The 18,053-nt window shown below is 35.4% G+C and overlaps 1 protein-coding gene across 2 annotated transcripts in view; it reads right to left on the bottom strand.

Moving 5' to 3' along the window:
- SLC1A3 (solute carrier family 1 member 3) overlaps positions 808–18,053 on the bottom strand; it is a 60,342-nt gene continuing 43,096 nt past the window's right edge. The window contains exons 1-7 of one of the 2 annotated variants that reach the window (XM_021381071.1): positions 17,524–17,640; positions 16,841–16,883; positions 9,493–9,788; positions 7,540–7,773; positions 5,956–6,150; positions 4,420–4,554; positions 808–3,396 (exon numbers count right to left, since the gene is read on the bottom strand). In XM_021381071.1, the coding sequence (XP_021236746.1) occupies positions 3,192–3,396; positions 4,420–4,554; positions 5,956–6,150; positions 7,540–7,773; positions 9,493–9,788; positions 16,841–16,883; positions 17,524–17,564 (1,149 nt within the window). In that variant the 5' untranslated portion in view covers positions 17,565–17,640 and the 3' untranslated portion in view covers positions 808–3,191. Of the gene's footprint in view, positions 3,397–4,419; positions 4,555–5,955; positions 6,151–7,539; positions 7,774–9,492; positions 9,789–16,840; positions 16,884–17,523; positions 17,641–18,053 lie in introns of those variants that run through there. The other variant, XM_021381070.1, reaches the window with a different exon arrangement.

Raw genomic sequence — 18,053 nt, 5'->3', positions numbered from 1 at the left:
TTGTTGTTGTTGTTTGTTTTTTTTAAGCTGAATGCATTTATATCTGTTTTTTGCTCAAAATGCTGCAGATGAATCAGGGAAAGTCATTGTCCAGTTTTGTTGGTATGTTCAGGTGTTGGGAAACCACACTGCTCTTCAACATTCAGGAAGGCAAGACTTCTCACTGCTGTCTCCATCTGCTCCAACCAAAACAGATTTCCAAATGCAAGTGATTCAGCTCATATACCTTCCCACTCCTTCTGACAAGACATTCACTTCCAATAGATAGTATCTGTGCTAGCTGAAGGTGTTGCCAAAAAGAACCCTAACACCATACCAAACTACTTCTGTGAGAAAAACAGTGGATTGTCTAGGGTGACCATTATATTACAGGGCTGTAATACCCCCAGACAAAGGACTTCTATTGCTTCCCATGGCACAGACCTTTCTGTATTTGGACCATGTAATTATACATTCAAAATGAGCTGGCAACTTTTCTGTTACTGAGTCAATTAAAGTATAAATACTTACCTTTTTAAGATTTTCCAGAGATGTATTTATATACCTAAATGTGAATGAACTTCATTTGGACATTTTTTTCTTTTAGTATTTAATGTTCCTTCCTGACCTCCCTTCCTTGCTTTCTTTTGTCAGGGGTGTTTCACTTATCTATTTTTCTTTGATCTTGGAACTCTAAGCAGATATTTGAAATGAGGAAGCCCTGCTGTGTAAAATGGCCTGGAATTCCTGTATTATGAGTTTATTTGCTTCGAGTTTGTGTAAAACTTTAGTTAGAAAGCCTTTGAAAGAAATCCCCCCAAAAAGCAGTAATGTAAAACTATTTTTATTGAAAATACATCTACAAAGTAATGCTTCTCAATCCACTCTGTATGCATACCAATGCGGAACCAATGAGGGCTGAGCAAGGGAATCTTTCTGTAATACCTGATTTCCATAAGAAACAAAGTTAGTATAAAAAAAGATCACGTACTTTGTGAAACAATTCGTTTTTCTCAGCTGATGTCATAGAAAGTCAGCCATTTACATTAAGTCTTTGCAATGTATTTCCAACCATAATCTTAACAAAAATTAAATCGTTATGCTGTACATTCTACAGTTAAAATTTATACACACATTTTGAATACAATATCTATATAAAAATATCTCTAATTACATGTATCAGAAAAATGTCTATCTGTATCCTATATTTGCATTCTGTTAGCAAAAACATAAAAGTCACACTTGCTTTCTTTCAGTGAGAGATTAATTTAAGAGCTTTCTAGGTTTGACCACTCAATGCTCTGAGTTAAACCCTGCTCACTTCAATCACTGAAGAGTTCTTGCTCCTATTGTCTGGACTAATCAACTGGAGAAGATGGGCAGGAGTTTTCAGTCCTAAACAAAACAGTCTTGCCTTCTTGCTCTAAACATGGGAAAAAATTTACCTTCAATCAGGATGTTCACATTTTCACTACAGTGAAATACACTGCATTTATGTTCTCTTAATGACAAAAGCAGCATACTGAATATTTTTTGTGTGGCACCTCAGACATTACAAGGGAATCCTTCATTTCTATGATCAGATTTTATTTTATTTGGTAAGGAAGAAAGAAGAAAAATGAACATTAAAATGAAAACAATTACTCAATATTATTCTGCCTTCTGATTAATTTTTTTTTTCATTCCTCTGAGCTGCATTATAAAACTTTCCAGTTTAACCTCTACAATAATACAAGTTAAAAGGAAAACATATATAATTTATATTTCTAAGAAGGGGCTTCATTGGGGAATAATGTTGGAATGAACAAAAGAAGCAACAGGATTACAAGTGCATTGTCTCTTTTTTTCATTCTTTCCCTATTGATTCCCTGAAAGAAGCCTACAATATTGCGCTTTAAAATCCCTTCTAATTTTTTAATATTTATTATAGTATTTACTATTTTGTATTTTATAGATTTTTCCTAGTAAAAAGTAAAAAAGCACCCATTAGTTTTACTTTCTAAAGGGTTATTTTTTATTTTTGGGATGCTGCTCATAAATGCATAAGGATTTTGAAATTTTGCATTGAAATAGGGAGCCTTCTTCTCCAGGTAGAAAAACATAAATCTGGCTAATGGCTTTAATACTTATCAGTGGAAGGATCAAGGGTTTCAGAACTCTACAATCAGAAGTTCTCTTGTTAGCCCTAAGGATTCAGATTTAGAATCCAGTCCTGTTAGGATCTGAACAACTCACCCTTCTGCACTTTTTGCAGAGGGCTGGCACTGCCTCCTATTTGTATTATTGCTTATTAAGTAGATTAATTGGTGCACCTAAAGCATATTTTTTTATATCCCCAAAAGTAGAAGAAGATGCATTTCCAGTCCCAGAGTCAGTACAGCCTAGGGCCTTGCCCCTACAAACATTTACAGACATTGATTGTTCAACTGGGTGGTGGAGTTGAAATTAAAGAGCAAATCCAGAGTGAAGGTACATATATATACATACATAAATGTCTGCAAATCCATGGGAACTGACTAGGCTGAGTGTTTGTCAAAATCAGCTGAGGATAATGCAAAAATAGTGTCTAGATAAAAACACTTTCTCAGAAGTATTTCAGCTTAGCTGACAAAGTGCTGATTGTGGGAATTATTTCTGTATCTATACACCTCCTTTTTTATTCTTTCAATTAATGTCCTTTTATTGTCTTGCTAGTAATTGAACAAGGTTGTAATGCTAGAAAAAAAAAAGAACATCAAATGAAAATAATCTTGTTAATTTACTCAGCTGAATGCAGTTATGAAGTTGGAAGTATTGATTGTGTGCTTACAGATGTTAAAATTTTCCAACGGGTATTTAAAAAAATAAAAACATTTTCAAGCTCTGTTATCTGTTTTTACTTTCCAGTTCATTTAAAAAAAAATCACATTTACAGGACTGAGTAACATATATGCTGGGTTTTTTTCCTTTTAATTTAATTGATGATCTCTCTTTTTTAATTCTCACTTAGCACATGCCTAGCAGGACCAGTGTTGTTGTCTGTTAATTTTTTTTTTTAAGTGGGAAGCCACTTGATCACTGCTAGTTTGGAATATATTTCCATTAATTCTTTTCAGTGCTAGCATAAAGGGAAAAGTCATGAGATAAGTGAATGTGGTGAATTCAAGATATAAAAGGCTGGAAAAAATGTGTGTTTTCCACATCTGTAGTGTTGGACTCATGCCTTCTTTACCCTACATCTTGGTTTCACTGTCTAGTGGTTTCTCACTCTCATTTTCTTGTGAGATCAGCTGGTATGGTTTCTTCATTTCATTCTCCTCTATCACAGAATTCCCCATCTCGGCATCCCTGTTCTTCAGCTCATGCCGTGATAAGTGTTCAACAATTCCTGCTCCAATGGAGTCACCCAAGACATTGGTAGTGGTACGGAGACGATCCCTAAGGAGAAATAGTAAATTAGCCTTGAGTTTACCACTTGTTCTGGGAAGTATGCAGACAAGATGTTAAAATGGTCATTACATATCTACTAGATGATTCAGCAATTTTATGTATATTCTTCTAACTGAGCTGCTAACATCATGATTCCTTCTCCAGAAAGTTGCAACATACTAGGATCTGGAGAAACTAAGCGTGCTAATACTGTTGGCAACTTCACACTAAGAAACAGCTTGTGATGTGGGGAACAAAGGGAGCATATGGCAAATGCTTATCGGAGGCATTTTTATACTTGTTTGGGTTTATACCCTCTGAACGTGTAAGCCAACAAGGATCTTCCCTATTTTCATTTCCCTTCTGGTCAAAGTTTCCTCCAACTTCTTGCAAGGATCACTTGAGACGATTGAAGGGTATAAAAGCCTCTGGAAACTAGGTTAGAGGAAATAGATTGGAAGAAATATGCTGGTGATTTTGTTCTTGGATCTAACAGATTTCCCTATATACCTTTGGATATGGCTGTACCGTCTTCTGCAGACAAAGGAACAGAATAACTGATGTGAGATACATTATGGTTGCTGGATAAGAAGTAAACAACTGTTTTTCATATCTGTGTCTATGGGGAACACATCAGACTTTCCTGGATTAGATAGCCAGCGTGGCTGCAATGAGCAGAACTGGGTCTGTGAAATTCCGTATTCTAAACCTGATCGATGGAATGATTTTCATTAACAGTCTACAAAAAAAAAATAATCAAAAGACTAAAGCAATTATTTTCTAGTCAAATTACAGTGTATCTGAAAGTTTTCTTAGTACCATAAGGATCCAGGTTTATAAATCTTCCTTTTGCACACAAGAGGAACCATCATTAGACTACACCATCTGCTTTAAGAACATACACTAATTGCAAGAAATTGTGATTCAAGACTTCTACAGCAAAAGCAAACTACAGACTGCAGTATTGTCAAACTGTGCCTGCTACTGCACCTTCAAATACTAAGTTCTTAATTCAGCCATAAAAGTACTTACAAGAACCAGTCCACTGCAATGATAAGAGTGATATCATCTGTAGGCAAACCTACTGATGTAAGCACAATGACCATGGTGACCAGTCCGGCTTGAGGAATACCTGCAGCCCCAATACTGGCAGCTGTAGCTGTGATGCTATGCGAAGAGACAGCAAGAACAATTAACTGACTTTCATAGTAAACATTTTATCATCTGGCAAACATTAAATACAAATATGAAGCAAGAAGACATTTGCTCATCAGTAAAGAAAATTGCGAACCCAGTCCCTAACCTGAACACTGCACAGCTGCAGGGGTATGTGGATTTTAGTGTATACACTGAGCATTTATCCAGAACTCTGGTAACGTGATTTCATGACACGATAAATCCTCAGTGCTTATGGCCAATCAAAAACATTATAGGTACATGCCACCACTCACTGAACAAAACAATTCCATCAGCTCAAACATGTTAAAGTTGAGGAAGTAATTTTGTCCTGGCAGATCTGATGCAAAAAGTTTTATTCTCTGTCCATCTCACTGTAACTTTATGCCAGGTGAATTACCAGCTCCTGTGGCATTTGGAATTCAGTCATCAGAAAAAAGAAAACTGGCAAAACCTCTGAATCATACACTTTAGTAACTTGACAGAAATATGCTTGTTCACACTCACTTTAGGAAGAATTTTCAGATGATTTGTCAGGGAGCAGCTCTAGTATTAATGATTGTTGAATTACTGCCTTGGAGTGTGAAAGTGGAGCTTTACCTTCTGTTAATGAATATTGAATTAACCTGGTGGGTTTTATGGAGAGAATTGCTTCTGCTTGAAAATCTCCATGCTTCCAGTTCACCAAAATCTGAATGTTCAGGGTTGCTGAGTAATAAATACCTATTTGTCTGTCCCACATTGTTCCATGCTCCCCTTGCTGACATTTATCTATGTTGCACGGGTACCTATCACCATTTTCTCTTAGGCCTTTTGAGTCACACAATAAAACTAATGCAAATCAATTATCTTAGGCTGTTTTTTTTTGCTGTTATATTACAAACATGAAGGCTTGTTTGCCTGAAAACATACTCATCTTCTCCCCCTCTATCAGCCAATGTAACAAAATGTGTTGCTTCTCCTTACACAGATTGCTCTACTTTCCTAGCAAGACTAGGAAAATACCACCCTCCTAGCCTTAGCACTGCACCTTGCTGCTGTGCTGCTCTTATGCTACAGCATGGTACATGCACTGTAAACTATCTGGTGCAGATCCTAACATCTGTGTGATTACTTCAAGAAAATTTTAATGAAAAGAAATTGAAAGCTTCTTGTTGACCCTACTACATGCAGTGATAGGCATGTCAAGCATCAGTTTTTTAAATGTTTACCTAATTATGAGTATGTGCTGGGGACCTCTTCTGTGCAGAAGATTTAAATCATTACTGTTATTCAGCTACTTTAGCAGTTCTTGTTTTTAGCTCTAGACTTTTTTTTTTGATCCCTCATATAATGGAAAGGAGTCATCACAAAGGTGCTTTTATTAGATGTAGATAAGAATGGCTTCTGTACCTGATTGTGATAATCTGCCCAAAGTTCAGATCAAAGTTGTTAACCTGTGCAATGAAAATTGCAGCCAAAGCCTCATATAAGGCAGTTCCATCCATATTAATTGTAGCACCAACTGGCAGTACAAATCTTGTAACTCGTTTGTCCACTCCATTTATTTCTTCTAGACACTTAAATGTAACAGGCAGTGTTGCAGAACTGAAACAAAAAGAAGATAATACATGATATTAATTTTACTTAGTGGAATGCAAACTGTCAGTCATTGTGATGGCATGAGAGATTGTTCTAATTGTCTCAAATTTTTGCGATCTACCAGAATATTATATATATATCTGCCAAGGCATATATAATACTGGAGGTTCTCCTGATCCTCTGGGACTATTTGGCTGTTTTGTAAGAGTGGACTGGTCTCTTTTTCCTTAGAGATGCATCTCTCCATCTGATCACACTGAAGTAAAGAGGTTTTTCAGCAATCTATATTACTGCATTTCAGTGATCTCTTCATTGCCAACTATTTTGCAGACTTGGAAAACTGTATCAATACTGACAAAATAAAAATACTGATAAAGTGTAAAGAAGGGCAGAAAAGACTGTGTTAGAAAATCTCTTTGATGACAGTCAACACAGAGTTGAATTTTGAACAGTTTTTAAATCTACTTGCATTATGCTCTCTTGATCCAGCAACTGTTTAGGTTCCTACTAAGAATCTTGAGCAGCTGAAATTAGAAAATACACTCTTAACTCTATTACTCTTACCCACCAAAGTTTAGTTTTGATAAAATTAGACATTTATTTTAATTGCTACTGTTTATTTTCTCTCGAACTTTGTTGATTGTCTTTAGTTGTACTATCTTCCTTTTAAAATCATTAAGAAAATTCCCTTTTAGGCATTCCACGCATTGCAAGGACTGACATCAAGATGTCAATTATGAAACATAGTAGTTGTCTGTCTTTAACTGCAAATATGCTGATGCAGTCTTTTTAAGTCCTCAAGAGCCTTTTTAGTGATACAGAACTTAATCAGATTCTATACTAATAGTCCTAATAGCTTCTCATCTGGATATGGTGCAGGAAATATGTATTTGATTTCAGCAACATTTTCTTTCATCACAGATGCAAACAGATATTTGCTCACATGAAGTCCCTCTGACCTCATCAACAAAGGACAATAGGGGCTTTTCTGTTGCAGGTCCAGGATCTTTAGCATAGAACATCACCTGCCAAGAAAGGCTCTCAAGCTCTCTCACAATCCCCTCTGGGCCTCCATGCTTGCTTCTTTGTTTTGCTGTGCATAAATGTAAATATTCTTTTGCCAGCTTCATCCTTTACCTACGATCAATTACAAACTACCTAGAGAACTCAAAGACAGAGGCTAACCAATGTCACAGGTGTTCCAGCCATACAGTCTGCATCACTAAACACATTTATTTCATATCTGTTCAGGAGTTCTTAATGAAAATAAGAGTCTGAATCAATATAATGATAATAACCATCTCTTTCAGAGTGGAGTTAACCAGTTGCAAAAGTGTTTCTTAAGCCAATATTATTAAAAATATATATATTTGGCCTTAAAATATTGTATTATACCTGGAAGATGTTCCCAAAGCTGTGACTAGTGCCTGTATTAGGCCTCCAATAAATACCCAAGGGTTCTTACGAGTGATTAGGAAGTACAGAAGAGGCAGGACAATGACAGCATGAATAAGCAAACCGATTATAACTGTTACGGTATACATGGCAAGCTGACCACCAATCACACCCATATCTTCCATTTCAACAATTTTACCAGCAATCAAGAAGAGGATTCCAAGTGGAGCATACCTGCAAATAAGAAATCAAATTAGTATTGTAATGAACAATATAAAACACTCCCTTGTTCATATCTTTTATATGTTTGTATGCATGCACAAAGTTAGGATATTACTAATAGGATGACTGTAATTCAGAAGCAGTTCAAGAGTTTAACTGTTCAGCTATAAAGAGTTCAACTTCGATGAAACCACAGCATGAACATTTTTGACAGGCTCTGTTAGATTCAGAATCTGATAAGAGGAATATGAGAGGAGTATAGCATACCATTCAGACATAAAACCTTAAAGACCAAATTAAAAATGCATGAAAATCACTCAGTAAAACTGGGTGGGTGAGGCACATGAAAAAAACTGCAGTGTAGAGGAAGAGTCTTTAGAAGAACAGTTTCAGCTCAAAGTTCTCCAGTAATATGCTTTCATATGTAGGGAGAGGAGCTTCCTTTGTAATTCAAGTTTAATTTAAAAGCTGGTTTAGCAAATTCTGTTAAAATTCTTCCTGTTAGAATGAAGTCTCATTCAGCATAGTTGGAGATTACACTAAGTGCCCATCTCTGTTCTCTCTCCACTGTTGTTTCTTACGTTGCTAGGGAAGACTCACTCTTCCAACGATTTCAGGCTGCTTCTGTCTATTCCTAGTGGAGCACTCCGTAAATACTTTAGCATGAAGCTGTCTGTATGGCAGAGGTTATAGCACTGTGGGGTAGCAACGAGTGGTCTTATCTATTTCTTCCTATCAGTAAGCACTGCTACAAATAAAGGAGTTAGCGCTCAGCATAAAACTCTAAGATCTACAGACATATAATTCTATTATTACAGCAGAACTTTTGATACAACTCTATTTCCATGGATGTCCATTTGTCTATTTACATGAAGTTATCAGAGAGCATCATTATCTAGAATATCTTAATTGCGCTTTCAGCCATAAAATCCATGTTGAAGTTTATCAGAAGTAACATTTTCTATCCTCTGCTTAGTTATGTTAAACATGCTTATAAATAATGAGAAAAGATTTTTAATTTGCACAGATGTTTTCTGGATTAAGAGAATTTTACAATGTACTCATTTTAATTTTGCATTTAGTACTACAAAAGTATGTGTAGGTTTTGAGATTTTGGGGATTGTGAAGATGGCAACAAGATATTTCAGCCTTCTTTTTCAAAATCAACCTCCTACATGACAGAAAACAAGACTTCATTTTTGAAAGGAATTTCCTCATGTTTGCTGGAAAATGTGTAGGTTTTATTTATCTATTGATCACAGGAAATGAAGTATCAAAAAATGCGTATATCTGTGTGCAGCTACAATGCAAGGACATATTTACATACTACATAACTGCAGGAACCGCTTGTGTTGGAAACTAATGATAGCAAGGTCTTGCTGTGTAGAAATAAGATTATGGGAGAATTTTGCCGGTTTCCTCTAGTGAAGTCTGAGTAGATGATAAGAACATTTTGATAGCATGTTATTTTGAGTTCATTCCTTATGAAGATGTAGAACGTCTACTAAGCTTGGCAAATTGTGCCAAAGATCCTGATTCTTCTCAGGGTAAAAAGCCAAACACACTGAAAGAATAGATATACAGAATTGCAGGTTTGGGGTTCATAAACCAGAAAGGTACAATTCAGTTAAGATCTTATTGTATGACTTCCTGCCAAACAGACTCTAGCTATCCACTGTAGTGAAAAAATAACGTTAGTAACTTAATACAGAATTTATCAGAGGCACTTACCACATGATTAGAGCTACCAGTCTCATGATAGCCTCATTAAGGCTATCAAAGAAGTCTTTTAATGCCTGACCTTGCTCCTTCATGCTTCCAATCACCAGACCAAAGCTTATTGAGAAAACCACCAAGCCAAGGGCATTCACTCCATTTACAGAACCTGGAACAGGAACCATTTCCTCTTTCATTTGTGTGAGGGTTTCCATTGCTGCTGATACATTACTTATTATGGTAGCCACTGTGGATGTGACATTGGACGGGATATCTACTTTAAACATTCTCTTTTCATAGTTAGTTTTGAACTGGCAAGACAAAAAAAACCAGAAAGATGGAAATTATGTGAATTGTGCAAACAAAGGTAAAAGTCACATATTAAATTATTAATTTCTATTGTAGAACATGTGAATTTCTGTGTAATACTTACTGCTAAGATAAACTGTGATGAAAACAGGCTTTCCTGAAAGCAACATAAGTACATACTGACCTCAAGGTCAATCTTCCCCCCTTTGGATTAAAGGATTTGTTCTCTCAGAATTTGAAATTGAGGACACATTTGTCATGCTCGTGATTTTATCAAAATCTACTGATTTTTTGTTTGCTTTTTTATAAATAATTATTATTCCCAATTTTTCTAACAGTTCATGAATTAGAAAAAATGGACTGAAAGTAATCTAAATATAATACCTACTCTTCCCAATTTTTTAACCTTAAATCAGAAATTTGCTATGGAAAAGCCATCAGTTTTCCCTACTTTGCAATAAAAAGGCACCATGTTTGTTTATATAGAAAAACTTTCTGATTTAAATAGTTCCACTATAGAATGGGGAAATCAATTTAAAAATCTCAGTGTTCTACTAAATCTCTACTTTGGCAACCAGTCTTCCACCACCTAATACTTTTCCAAAAGAGATGTGTACCCTGGATATCTGTTTTAGCATTCAAAAAAACCCTCAGCCCCATCCTTATTAAATTTGAGCACAAGAAATACTAAATATAACTCATAAAATGTTTCTAGTATATCTCACAATGCTAAATATCATACTAAATCAGTGGGATACAGGTATCAAGACTATTTGCTGTATCTCCGAAAGGCTTGAAGTTCTTCAGAATTTTGAGTAAAATTACAGGAGATTTAAGGAAACACTCTGAATGAGATACAGCAGAACAAATCACCATGGAGATCAGTTATTCTTGAGTTTTAAATGAAATTTGCTAAAAACTTATAAAAAAAGTGTAAAAAGTCTTATTCTGTAACTAGAGGAGGCAGAAGTGTTATTCAAACTGTTGGCTGACAGAAGAACACATCTCCCCACTCACTCACTCCCATCTGTGATAATTTCTTCTCTGTGTCAGATCAAGTTTGATCTCTCCGTGAGACAGTACTGTTCTTTAAATTGGCAGGAAAGTGATCAAGAAAAAAGTGACCTTTTTATTCTGTATGGGTTATGAAGGTGAATCAAGTCGCCACAAAATCGATTGCTAGAAGTGGAGCAACACTGAAACTGGGACTGTTGTCCACAGCTGTACATGAAAGACTTCTAACCATTATTTTTTTAAGGTTTAATGGGGTTGTGATGACTTCGTTATATGAATGTCTTAGTTCTCTTAGTCGTTGTATATAATAAAACAAAACCAACTAGATAGACATTTCTTATTTTGAATACCTGAAGGGTCTAATTATGCTGGACTTACAGACATGCAGATTAGACAACTATAAAAAAGTAATCTCCAAATGAGGACGGAAGTTAAAGGCTAATTTCCTACAGAATTTCCTTTTATTTTTTGCACTCCCTAGGCACACAATTACCAACTTCTCCTTGATTCTCCTAAATTATCCTCAGATTCTTCTCTTATTCCTGCCTATTTGAGTAGGTCAAAAGCAACACATAATAGGGCTACTAGACAGTGTTAGATGTGTGCTGTCTGCTGCCTGTTGCAACAGGTTATTGACTAAGTCATAAAATACTTTTATTTCATTGATACCACAATTTTTGTTTATGTAAGACATCCTGTCCTGTGTCAGTTACACTGGAGCTGCTGGGCTCCAATGTTATCAAGGGGAACTGGGAAAGAGTTGGGCAGTGGAGGAGAAGGCACAATCGCATGAAGTTTCTGGCCACTTTGAAAGTGCGGTTAGAAATCATCTTCTGTTACAGTAATTATTTCTGTTTCTTTTCCTTTTTCTTTTCTCTCTTTTCTTTCCTTCTTTTTGCTGCTTCTAGAATTCTGTCCCAATGGGAAGGTGCCTGTATTAGTAAGAGTTTTTTAGGGGGTATAATACAGATTTTAGAACTTCCCTCAGCAAAGTCTTCCCTTTTCAGTTACTACTGTGTACTCTGTGTACTACTGGTACACAAAGCTGTTGATCTTTTCTGTTGATTCACACTGTTGGTAAAAGTGAAGTATTCAGAAATGTTGGCTTTACCCTACGGAGATCAGTCTTTCTAGAATTCTTCCCAGGGTGGAGAGCAGTGGAAAAACAGTTTCTTAGAATGGAATTCAAAAAGGGAGTTTGAGTGCACAACTCAGAGAGCAACCTTTATTTGCCCTAAAACAGTCAGTTGTGTTGACCTTTCTTTCATTATTGATAAATGAGGTAATGGATAAATTCACTGATGTATCTGTCTTACTATGCACAAAGTTGTCTATCAAAAAATTATGAGAAACTTCCTGGTGAAAAAAAGGAAATTAGGGAAAAATAAATACAGTAAATGCAAAGGAAAAAGAGTAGGTTGAGGTTTATTCTTTTTAGTGTTTTTTTTTTTCAGATGACAATAAAAGCAAAATAGAAGATTACTTAGTCAGCACAAAAAATATATATAATTATCTGTATGTGGAATGGTGAAAAAGCCAACTGTTTTTAGAAATCAACAGGATGAAAGAATGTCTTCAAAAGGATAGAAAATATCAAAGACTGTGAACTAGATAAGGCAATAGCAGAGCTGACTATTATTGCTTTGCAGAGAAACTATTGACAGAGATCATTCTGGGAATTTTTATGAAATTTCTGTTTTCAGGCAGATCTTTACCTCATTTTTCTGGGAATAAGGTTTATCAGCTGTCTTTGGAAATCTAAGTGAAAATATTTACCTCAAACTGACATTTTAATATCACACTACACTTCTGTGAATCCTCATTCTTTTGCATCATTTAGTACTGGAAGAAAGTAGCTAAAGAACTGCTTCTATAAAACCTACAGGTAGGCTTAGGATTTTCAGGAGAGATGGCTGTGTTTTACTAGGAGTCTGTACTCCTACACTGATAATCTGTGATAGGTTAAACAGCATCACAGTGGTCCTGCCATTTTTAAGGGTGTTTTATATGTTTTGTCTCCAGGCAAAAAGATTTTTGCCTGATAAGATTTTAGATGCAAAATATTCATACATTTTCCATTTGTTCATGCACAGAATGCAAACAGGTAGCAAGGAAAATACTATCTGATACAAAATAATACTAATGGCTTTCTATTAACAACTTTATATGCAAGAAAATTCTATAACGTAGTTTCTGGAATTGGTTGCAAGACACTATAGAGTTTTACAATTATTTTAAATTAAAATATTTTATTATGAAATAGGCAATAGATTTAATTTCTCATTGTAAGATAATGAATTACCTATTTGCACTTGAACTATTTTTTTTTCATTAGTAATACAAGATACTCGTTACCATTTCATTTGAATTCATTGCATGACTTTAAGAAGCAACAGTATATACCATGTAAGTAAATGGTACTATTGCCACATATTTAGCTTGTGAAAAACATAATTGCATTGGTAACTACTCTGAAAACTCACTATTTACTGTCAGTACTCTGACAATATAATTAGTGCTATCTGTGCTAGGTCAATATGGTGATGTGGTTTTTAGTGAGTGATGATTTTGAAAACAAGAGGTTTGCTAGCCTTTAAATGCAAGTCTAAATAGTGATAAAAGAGAATAAGACAGAGATACCCCATCTTCCTCATTCATTTTTTCCTGTCCTTATGGACACATGTGAAAGAATTCTAGATTTCTTATTGAAGAGCTGATGACACAGGTTAAAATGCATCTCAACCAGCCAAAATTATAATGAGGAACAGACAGTGCATATCAGTAGTCTTGTCTCGAAATGTAATTAACACTTCAAATCCTCTTGATAAGAATGAGTTCTGGAAAGAACATTAATTAAGAACAGATCTGTTGAAATGCAGTTACCAGATACACCTTTCCTGTTCTTTACGCTTCAGCTGGCATCAAATTCCAGCTATTCACAACACAATGACCTCCTCCCGCAAATTATTAGACTGATTCTGTTTCTCCTGATGTCCCAAGTTCACTCTTTGTTTCTTCTGTCTTTTGATACATCCCCAGAGCACAGCACAAAGAGTAATCAGATAGAAAGCACTTTCTGCCTAACAAGCAGGCTGCTTACAGGTAATAGATAGCATCTTTGAATTTAGCATGGAAAGAGAAATGAAAAGCTAGTAGCCAGAGACGAAAGATAAAACTGAAGATTTCTTTGCATATCCCCAAACTGGGGGTGAATACTGGAGTATAGAGAATATTTTGAACAAAGTTATCTAATTTTAGACGTGTGGAATATTTACCTTCCATCAGTCTTTTCAGATTGTTGCTGAAAAAAAGACATAATGCCCCACATAGGAAAAGTAGCGTCATATGTCGTATGGAAATAACCAGCACCTGAAAGTTTGTCGTAGGCTTTAATATTCTGCTGTTTCCAGTGATCCCTATCTGCCACTGATTTACTTGGAGTGGGTCCTGATAGAGACAGGGTGCAAACTGATCTTTCACGAGAAGAAAGGTGTTAACTAGTGAAGAATAAAATGAACCTAAAGCCTGACATTTTCCAAGTTATTATTCTTAACTAGGCCTGCTAGGAAAAGGTGTGCACTGAGGCCTTCCTGGTGCGTGATGATGAACAGCATCGTCTAGGTCTGAAATGGATCTTGTGATTCCCAGCTGAATAGTTTGAACAACCTCTTCTTCCTGTTTCCTGGGAAGAAAATTTTCAGAAAAGGAGGAGGAAGAGGAGGAAGAAGTGCAGGAGGAGGAGAAGCAAGAGGAGGCAGTTTTGTTTGCCTCACAGGTTTGCTGTGAAAATACAGTAAAAGGAAGTCAAAGGGCAAGAAGACTTACTGGGAAGCAGCAGAAAATCCAGCAAGATCCATCCTAATTGAGTCCTGAGATCCCAGTCTTCCTTCCTGTTCCTTCTCTCACTAACAATGCCAGAAAAGCTTTCCTAGCTCCATCTAGAAGCCCTCTCCATCTTGGCTACCTCTCTCTTGATAACATTTCTATTTAATTCTGCAGAAAAGATATTCCACACTCAGAAGACCAATTTTACTTAACTAAAAATGAATTAACTAAATGAATTAACTAAAAATGAAGTAAAATTTTCCGTGTTACAATTTGAGTAATGTTTGTTCTTTTGAGGTAACGTCTTTGGAAATGACATTGGAATTGCTTTGGAATGTATTTGCTACTAATAGGGAATGTAAAGTGTCCAAATCTTTCTGTGAGTCTTAGCACAGTCATTACAGGTTCTATGTAGTGGTAACAGTGAGAAAGAAAGAAAATCCTTGCAGTGCAATCCAGTGCAGATCTCTGTCAGGAAAGAAACTTGTTGAAGGATGCTTTAAGACAGAATGTGATATATTGAAATATCTGATTTAGAATCATATATATATATCTGAGAAATACAAAATATATAGTAGAAAAAGAATTGACAGGACATCTTTAATTAACAACTTAGATTTAGGATTGCTATACACAGAGTTGAATTTCTTGTTGCTGTGAACTTTATTATAAACAGATGAACTATTTCATTCAGACTACCCCTACTTGAAGATTTTTTCAAGACTTCACCTTAAACTTGTCTTGTCACCAAGATAAATCTTCTTCTAGTTAAAAAACCTAATACTAATTCCCAGTTTATATTCAGTCATAGGCATTTCCATGTCAATGTTTGCAAGGGCCAATTTACTCATTATTGTGCTTATACTTTTTCTAGGTTTACAGTGTGCTAAGCCATACCACCTTCTTCGGCATTTGTTAAATAACTCAAAACTTTTTAATTTCAACCTTTACGTAATTTGTAAATTTTATTGCGTGCTTCTTGTAGCAATGTTGTTCATAAAAACATCTGTTGATATACATCCAGTATCTCAGTTCAGCACATTCCATAAGCTATCTCCAGAGGGGCCTCCCACCCCAAGTTTTATAGTTCTTAAAATAATCAAATAAGTGTATCCTCTGCTCAACTTCTTCATTTCCCATACTATATTAAAAACTCTGCTTTACAGAAGTCCAAAGAGACTAGAGCCATTGCACATCTGTGACACAAAAATAAAACAATAAAGGAAAATAAAATAAAATAATAAAATCAGCAAAATTAGAATGGAAAGTTATAAGTTATTCTGGTATGATCCACATTTTGGGCACTTTTGTTATTCTTTATCTTTTTTTAATGTATTGTTCTTTTTATTTAGTTACTAAGTCTTTTCTCCTACCTTCAAGGTACTTGTAGCCTTCAGCAGAACCAAGAGCAAGCTAATAATTATTAGCTGCTTAAAACCTATTCCCAAATCTTTTTGAAATTGCAGTTCAACAGGCAGTATCATTGCTTTCACCAGTTACAGATAATAACTTCCCAACTTGACAGACTTATTAAAAATACTTGCAACCAGCTATGTCAATCCCTAACTCTTTCATTATTTTGAGATGAAAATGATGTCATTTCCTGACTTTATTGCATTGAGTTCTTTGGATTATTTTCTAGTTCTAGATTTTTCCATTTCTACACTGCCCTTCTGCATCACTGTCCTGAGTTCATTATAGTCTTTGTTGAAAACCAGGGGATAGTAATTGTTGGTTTTGGATCTGTGTCTAGTTTATTTTTAATCTTAAACAAGTCTTTAATGTAGAAAGTCACTGCTTTTCAGTGATCACACTTTATGTGACTAAAGAAAATGTCACTTTTTATTTTAAATTCTCTCCTGCTGTAACTCAACTTGTCTTTCCAAAGTTTTTATTTTATTCTCTTGCTTTTTTATCTCCACATTCCAGCCCATTTTGTTGCGACAGTAACAACTGGTAAATAAACTAGTTTGTGTTAGCACTAGGCTAATGAGAGAGGAATTTAGGAAGCAATGAAGGATGAACATTCCTATGCATTCCTATCGCAGGTGATGGAATGTCCCCCTGTTTGATTATGTTATTGATATTCACAAAACTGTTGCCTCAGTTTCTAACCTATGCACATTTTCCATTCTTGAACATCTTCCAGTCTGTAAAATTGTTTTCATATCTCAGTATCTCCAAATTTAATATGAGTTGGAAATTACATACTTACCTGTTTAAAGCAAGCTTCCACCAAATTTGGAGGGAACATATTTCTGTGAAAGAGAAAGAAAATTATATGAGAAATAACATGACCCTAGTAACATCTTAAGTAGTGGCACATCCAATTAAATAGTTGACCAGATAATTTTCAAAGGAACCCTAAGATGAATATGTATTTATGCATACAGTTACATAGAACGAGTAGAGCTTTGCATACAGAACTGGCCTGGTTAGCTTTATCAGGACAAGATGAAGTCGGTTTGGATAGATCATGTCAATTATAATCTTTGGATCCAGTATTGGATAGCAGGTCTTGTTATGGAGCAGAACATGAGCTAATTTATCACATAAACAAAGCTCTGTGTATTAGTACCAACTTTCAAGTTTATGTTTATTTATTTTGTCAGAACCTAGATTAATAAAGAAATTAGTAATACTTTCTCAAAAACATTTGCAGTCACTTAGCCTTGTAAATAATTACTTTCATAACTCAATTTATTGTCTTGTGATTAAAAAAATAAATATTTCTGAAGTTGAAGCATTCTTTAATAGTAACACAGACACATACAGTAATATATGTGCGTATACTTGTTACATATGGGGGGTTGTTTATTTCCTTTTCAGAATGGTGATATTTCTGAGGGGATTAGAGGCAGCGTAACTGAATAAATCTTGAGGAATCTGAGTGCAAACCTCTTCATGGATCTTTCTGAAGTCCCCCTTCCTGGCAGCATGACTCTTGGAGGCCTTTCTCCATGTCTCTGGCTTCTCCAAATGGGTTAGTGGAACACAAAATTTTGATGGCTTTACCTGTGGAAAAGCTCCTGAGTTCAAAACCTCAGTTTCCCTACTCCCTGTAATACATCTATGACATATAAACTCTATACAAGAGGCATCACAGAGTCTCTGAGCAAGGAGAAAAGAAGATTTTATATTTGTGCCCCTCTATTTCAAGCATTTATTTTGCCTGTTCCTGGAATTTATTTCCCATCCATACAATTTAAAATGTTGAGTAGATGAACCCAGATTGGCTTTGAAGAATAGCTAAATCAGGGCTTCAAGTGAAGTGCAAAAACTGTTGAAAGTTGGAAGTAAAGAAAGCAGAGGAATTTGGTAATAAGAATTGTGCTATGGAAGGAGGGGAAAAGACCCATGCAGATAGCAGAACAGAAATCTTTATTTTGTATGCAAAAGAATCCTTCTTTCTTTGAATATTAAAAGCA

Source organism: Numida meleagris, chromosome Z, assembly GCF_002078875.1.
Source record: "Numida meleagris isolate 19003 breed g44 Domestic line chromosome Z, NumMel1.0, whole genome shotgun sequence".
Classification (NCBI taxonomy): Eukaryota; Metazoa; Chordata; class Aves; order Galliformes; family Numididae; genus Numida; species Numida meleagris.
This window is presented reverse-complemented; position numbering and strand designations above follow the sequence as displayed.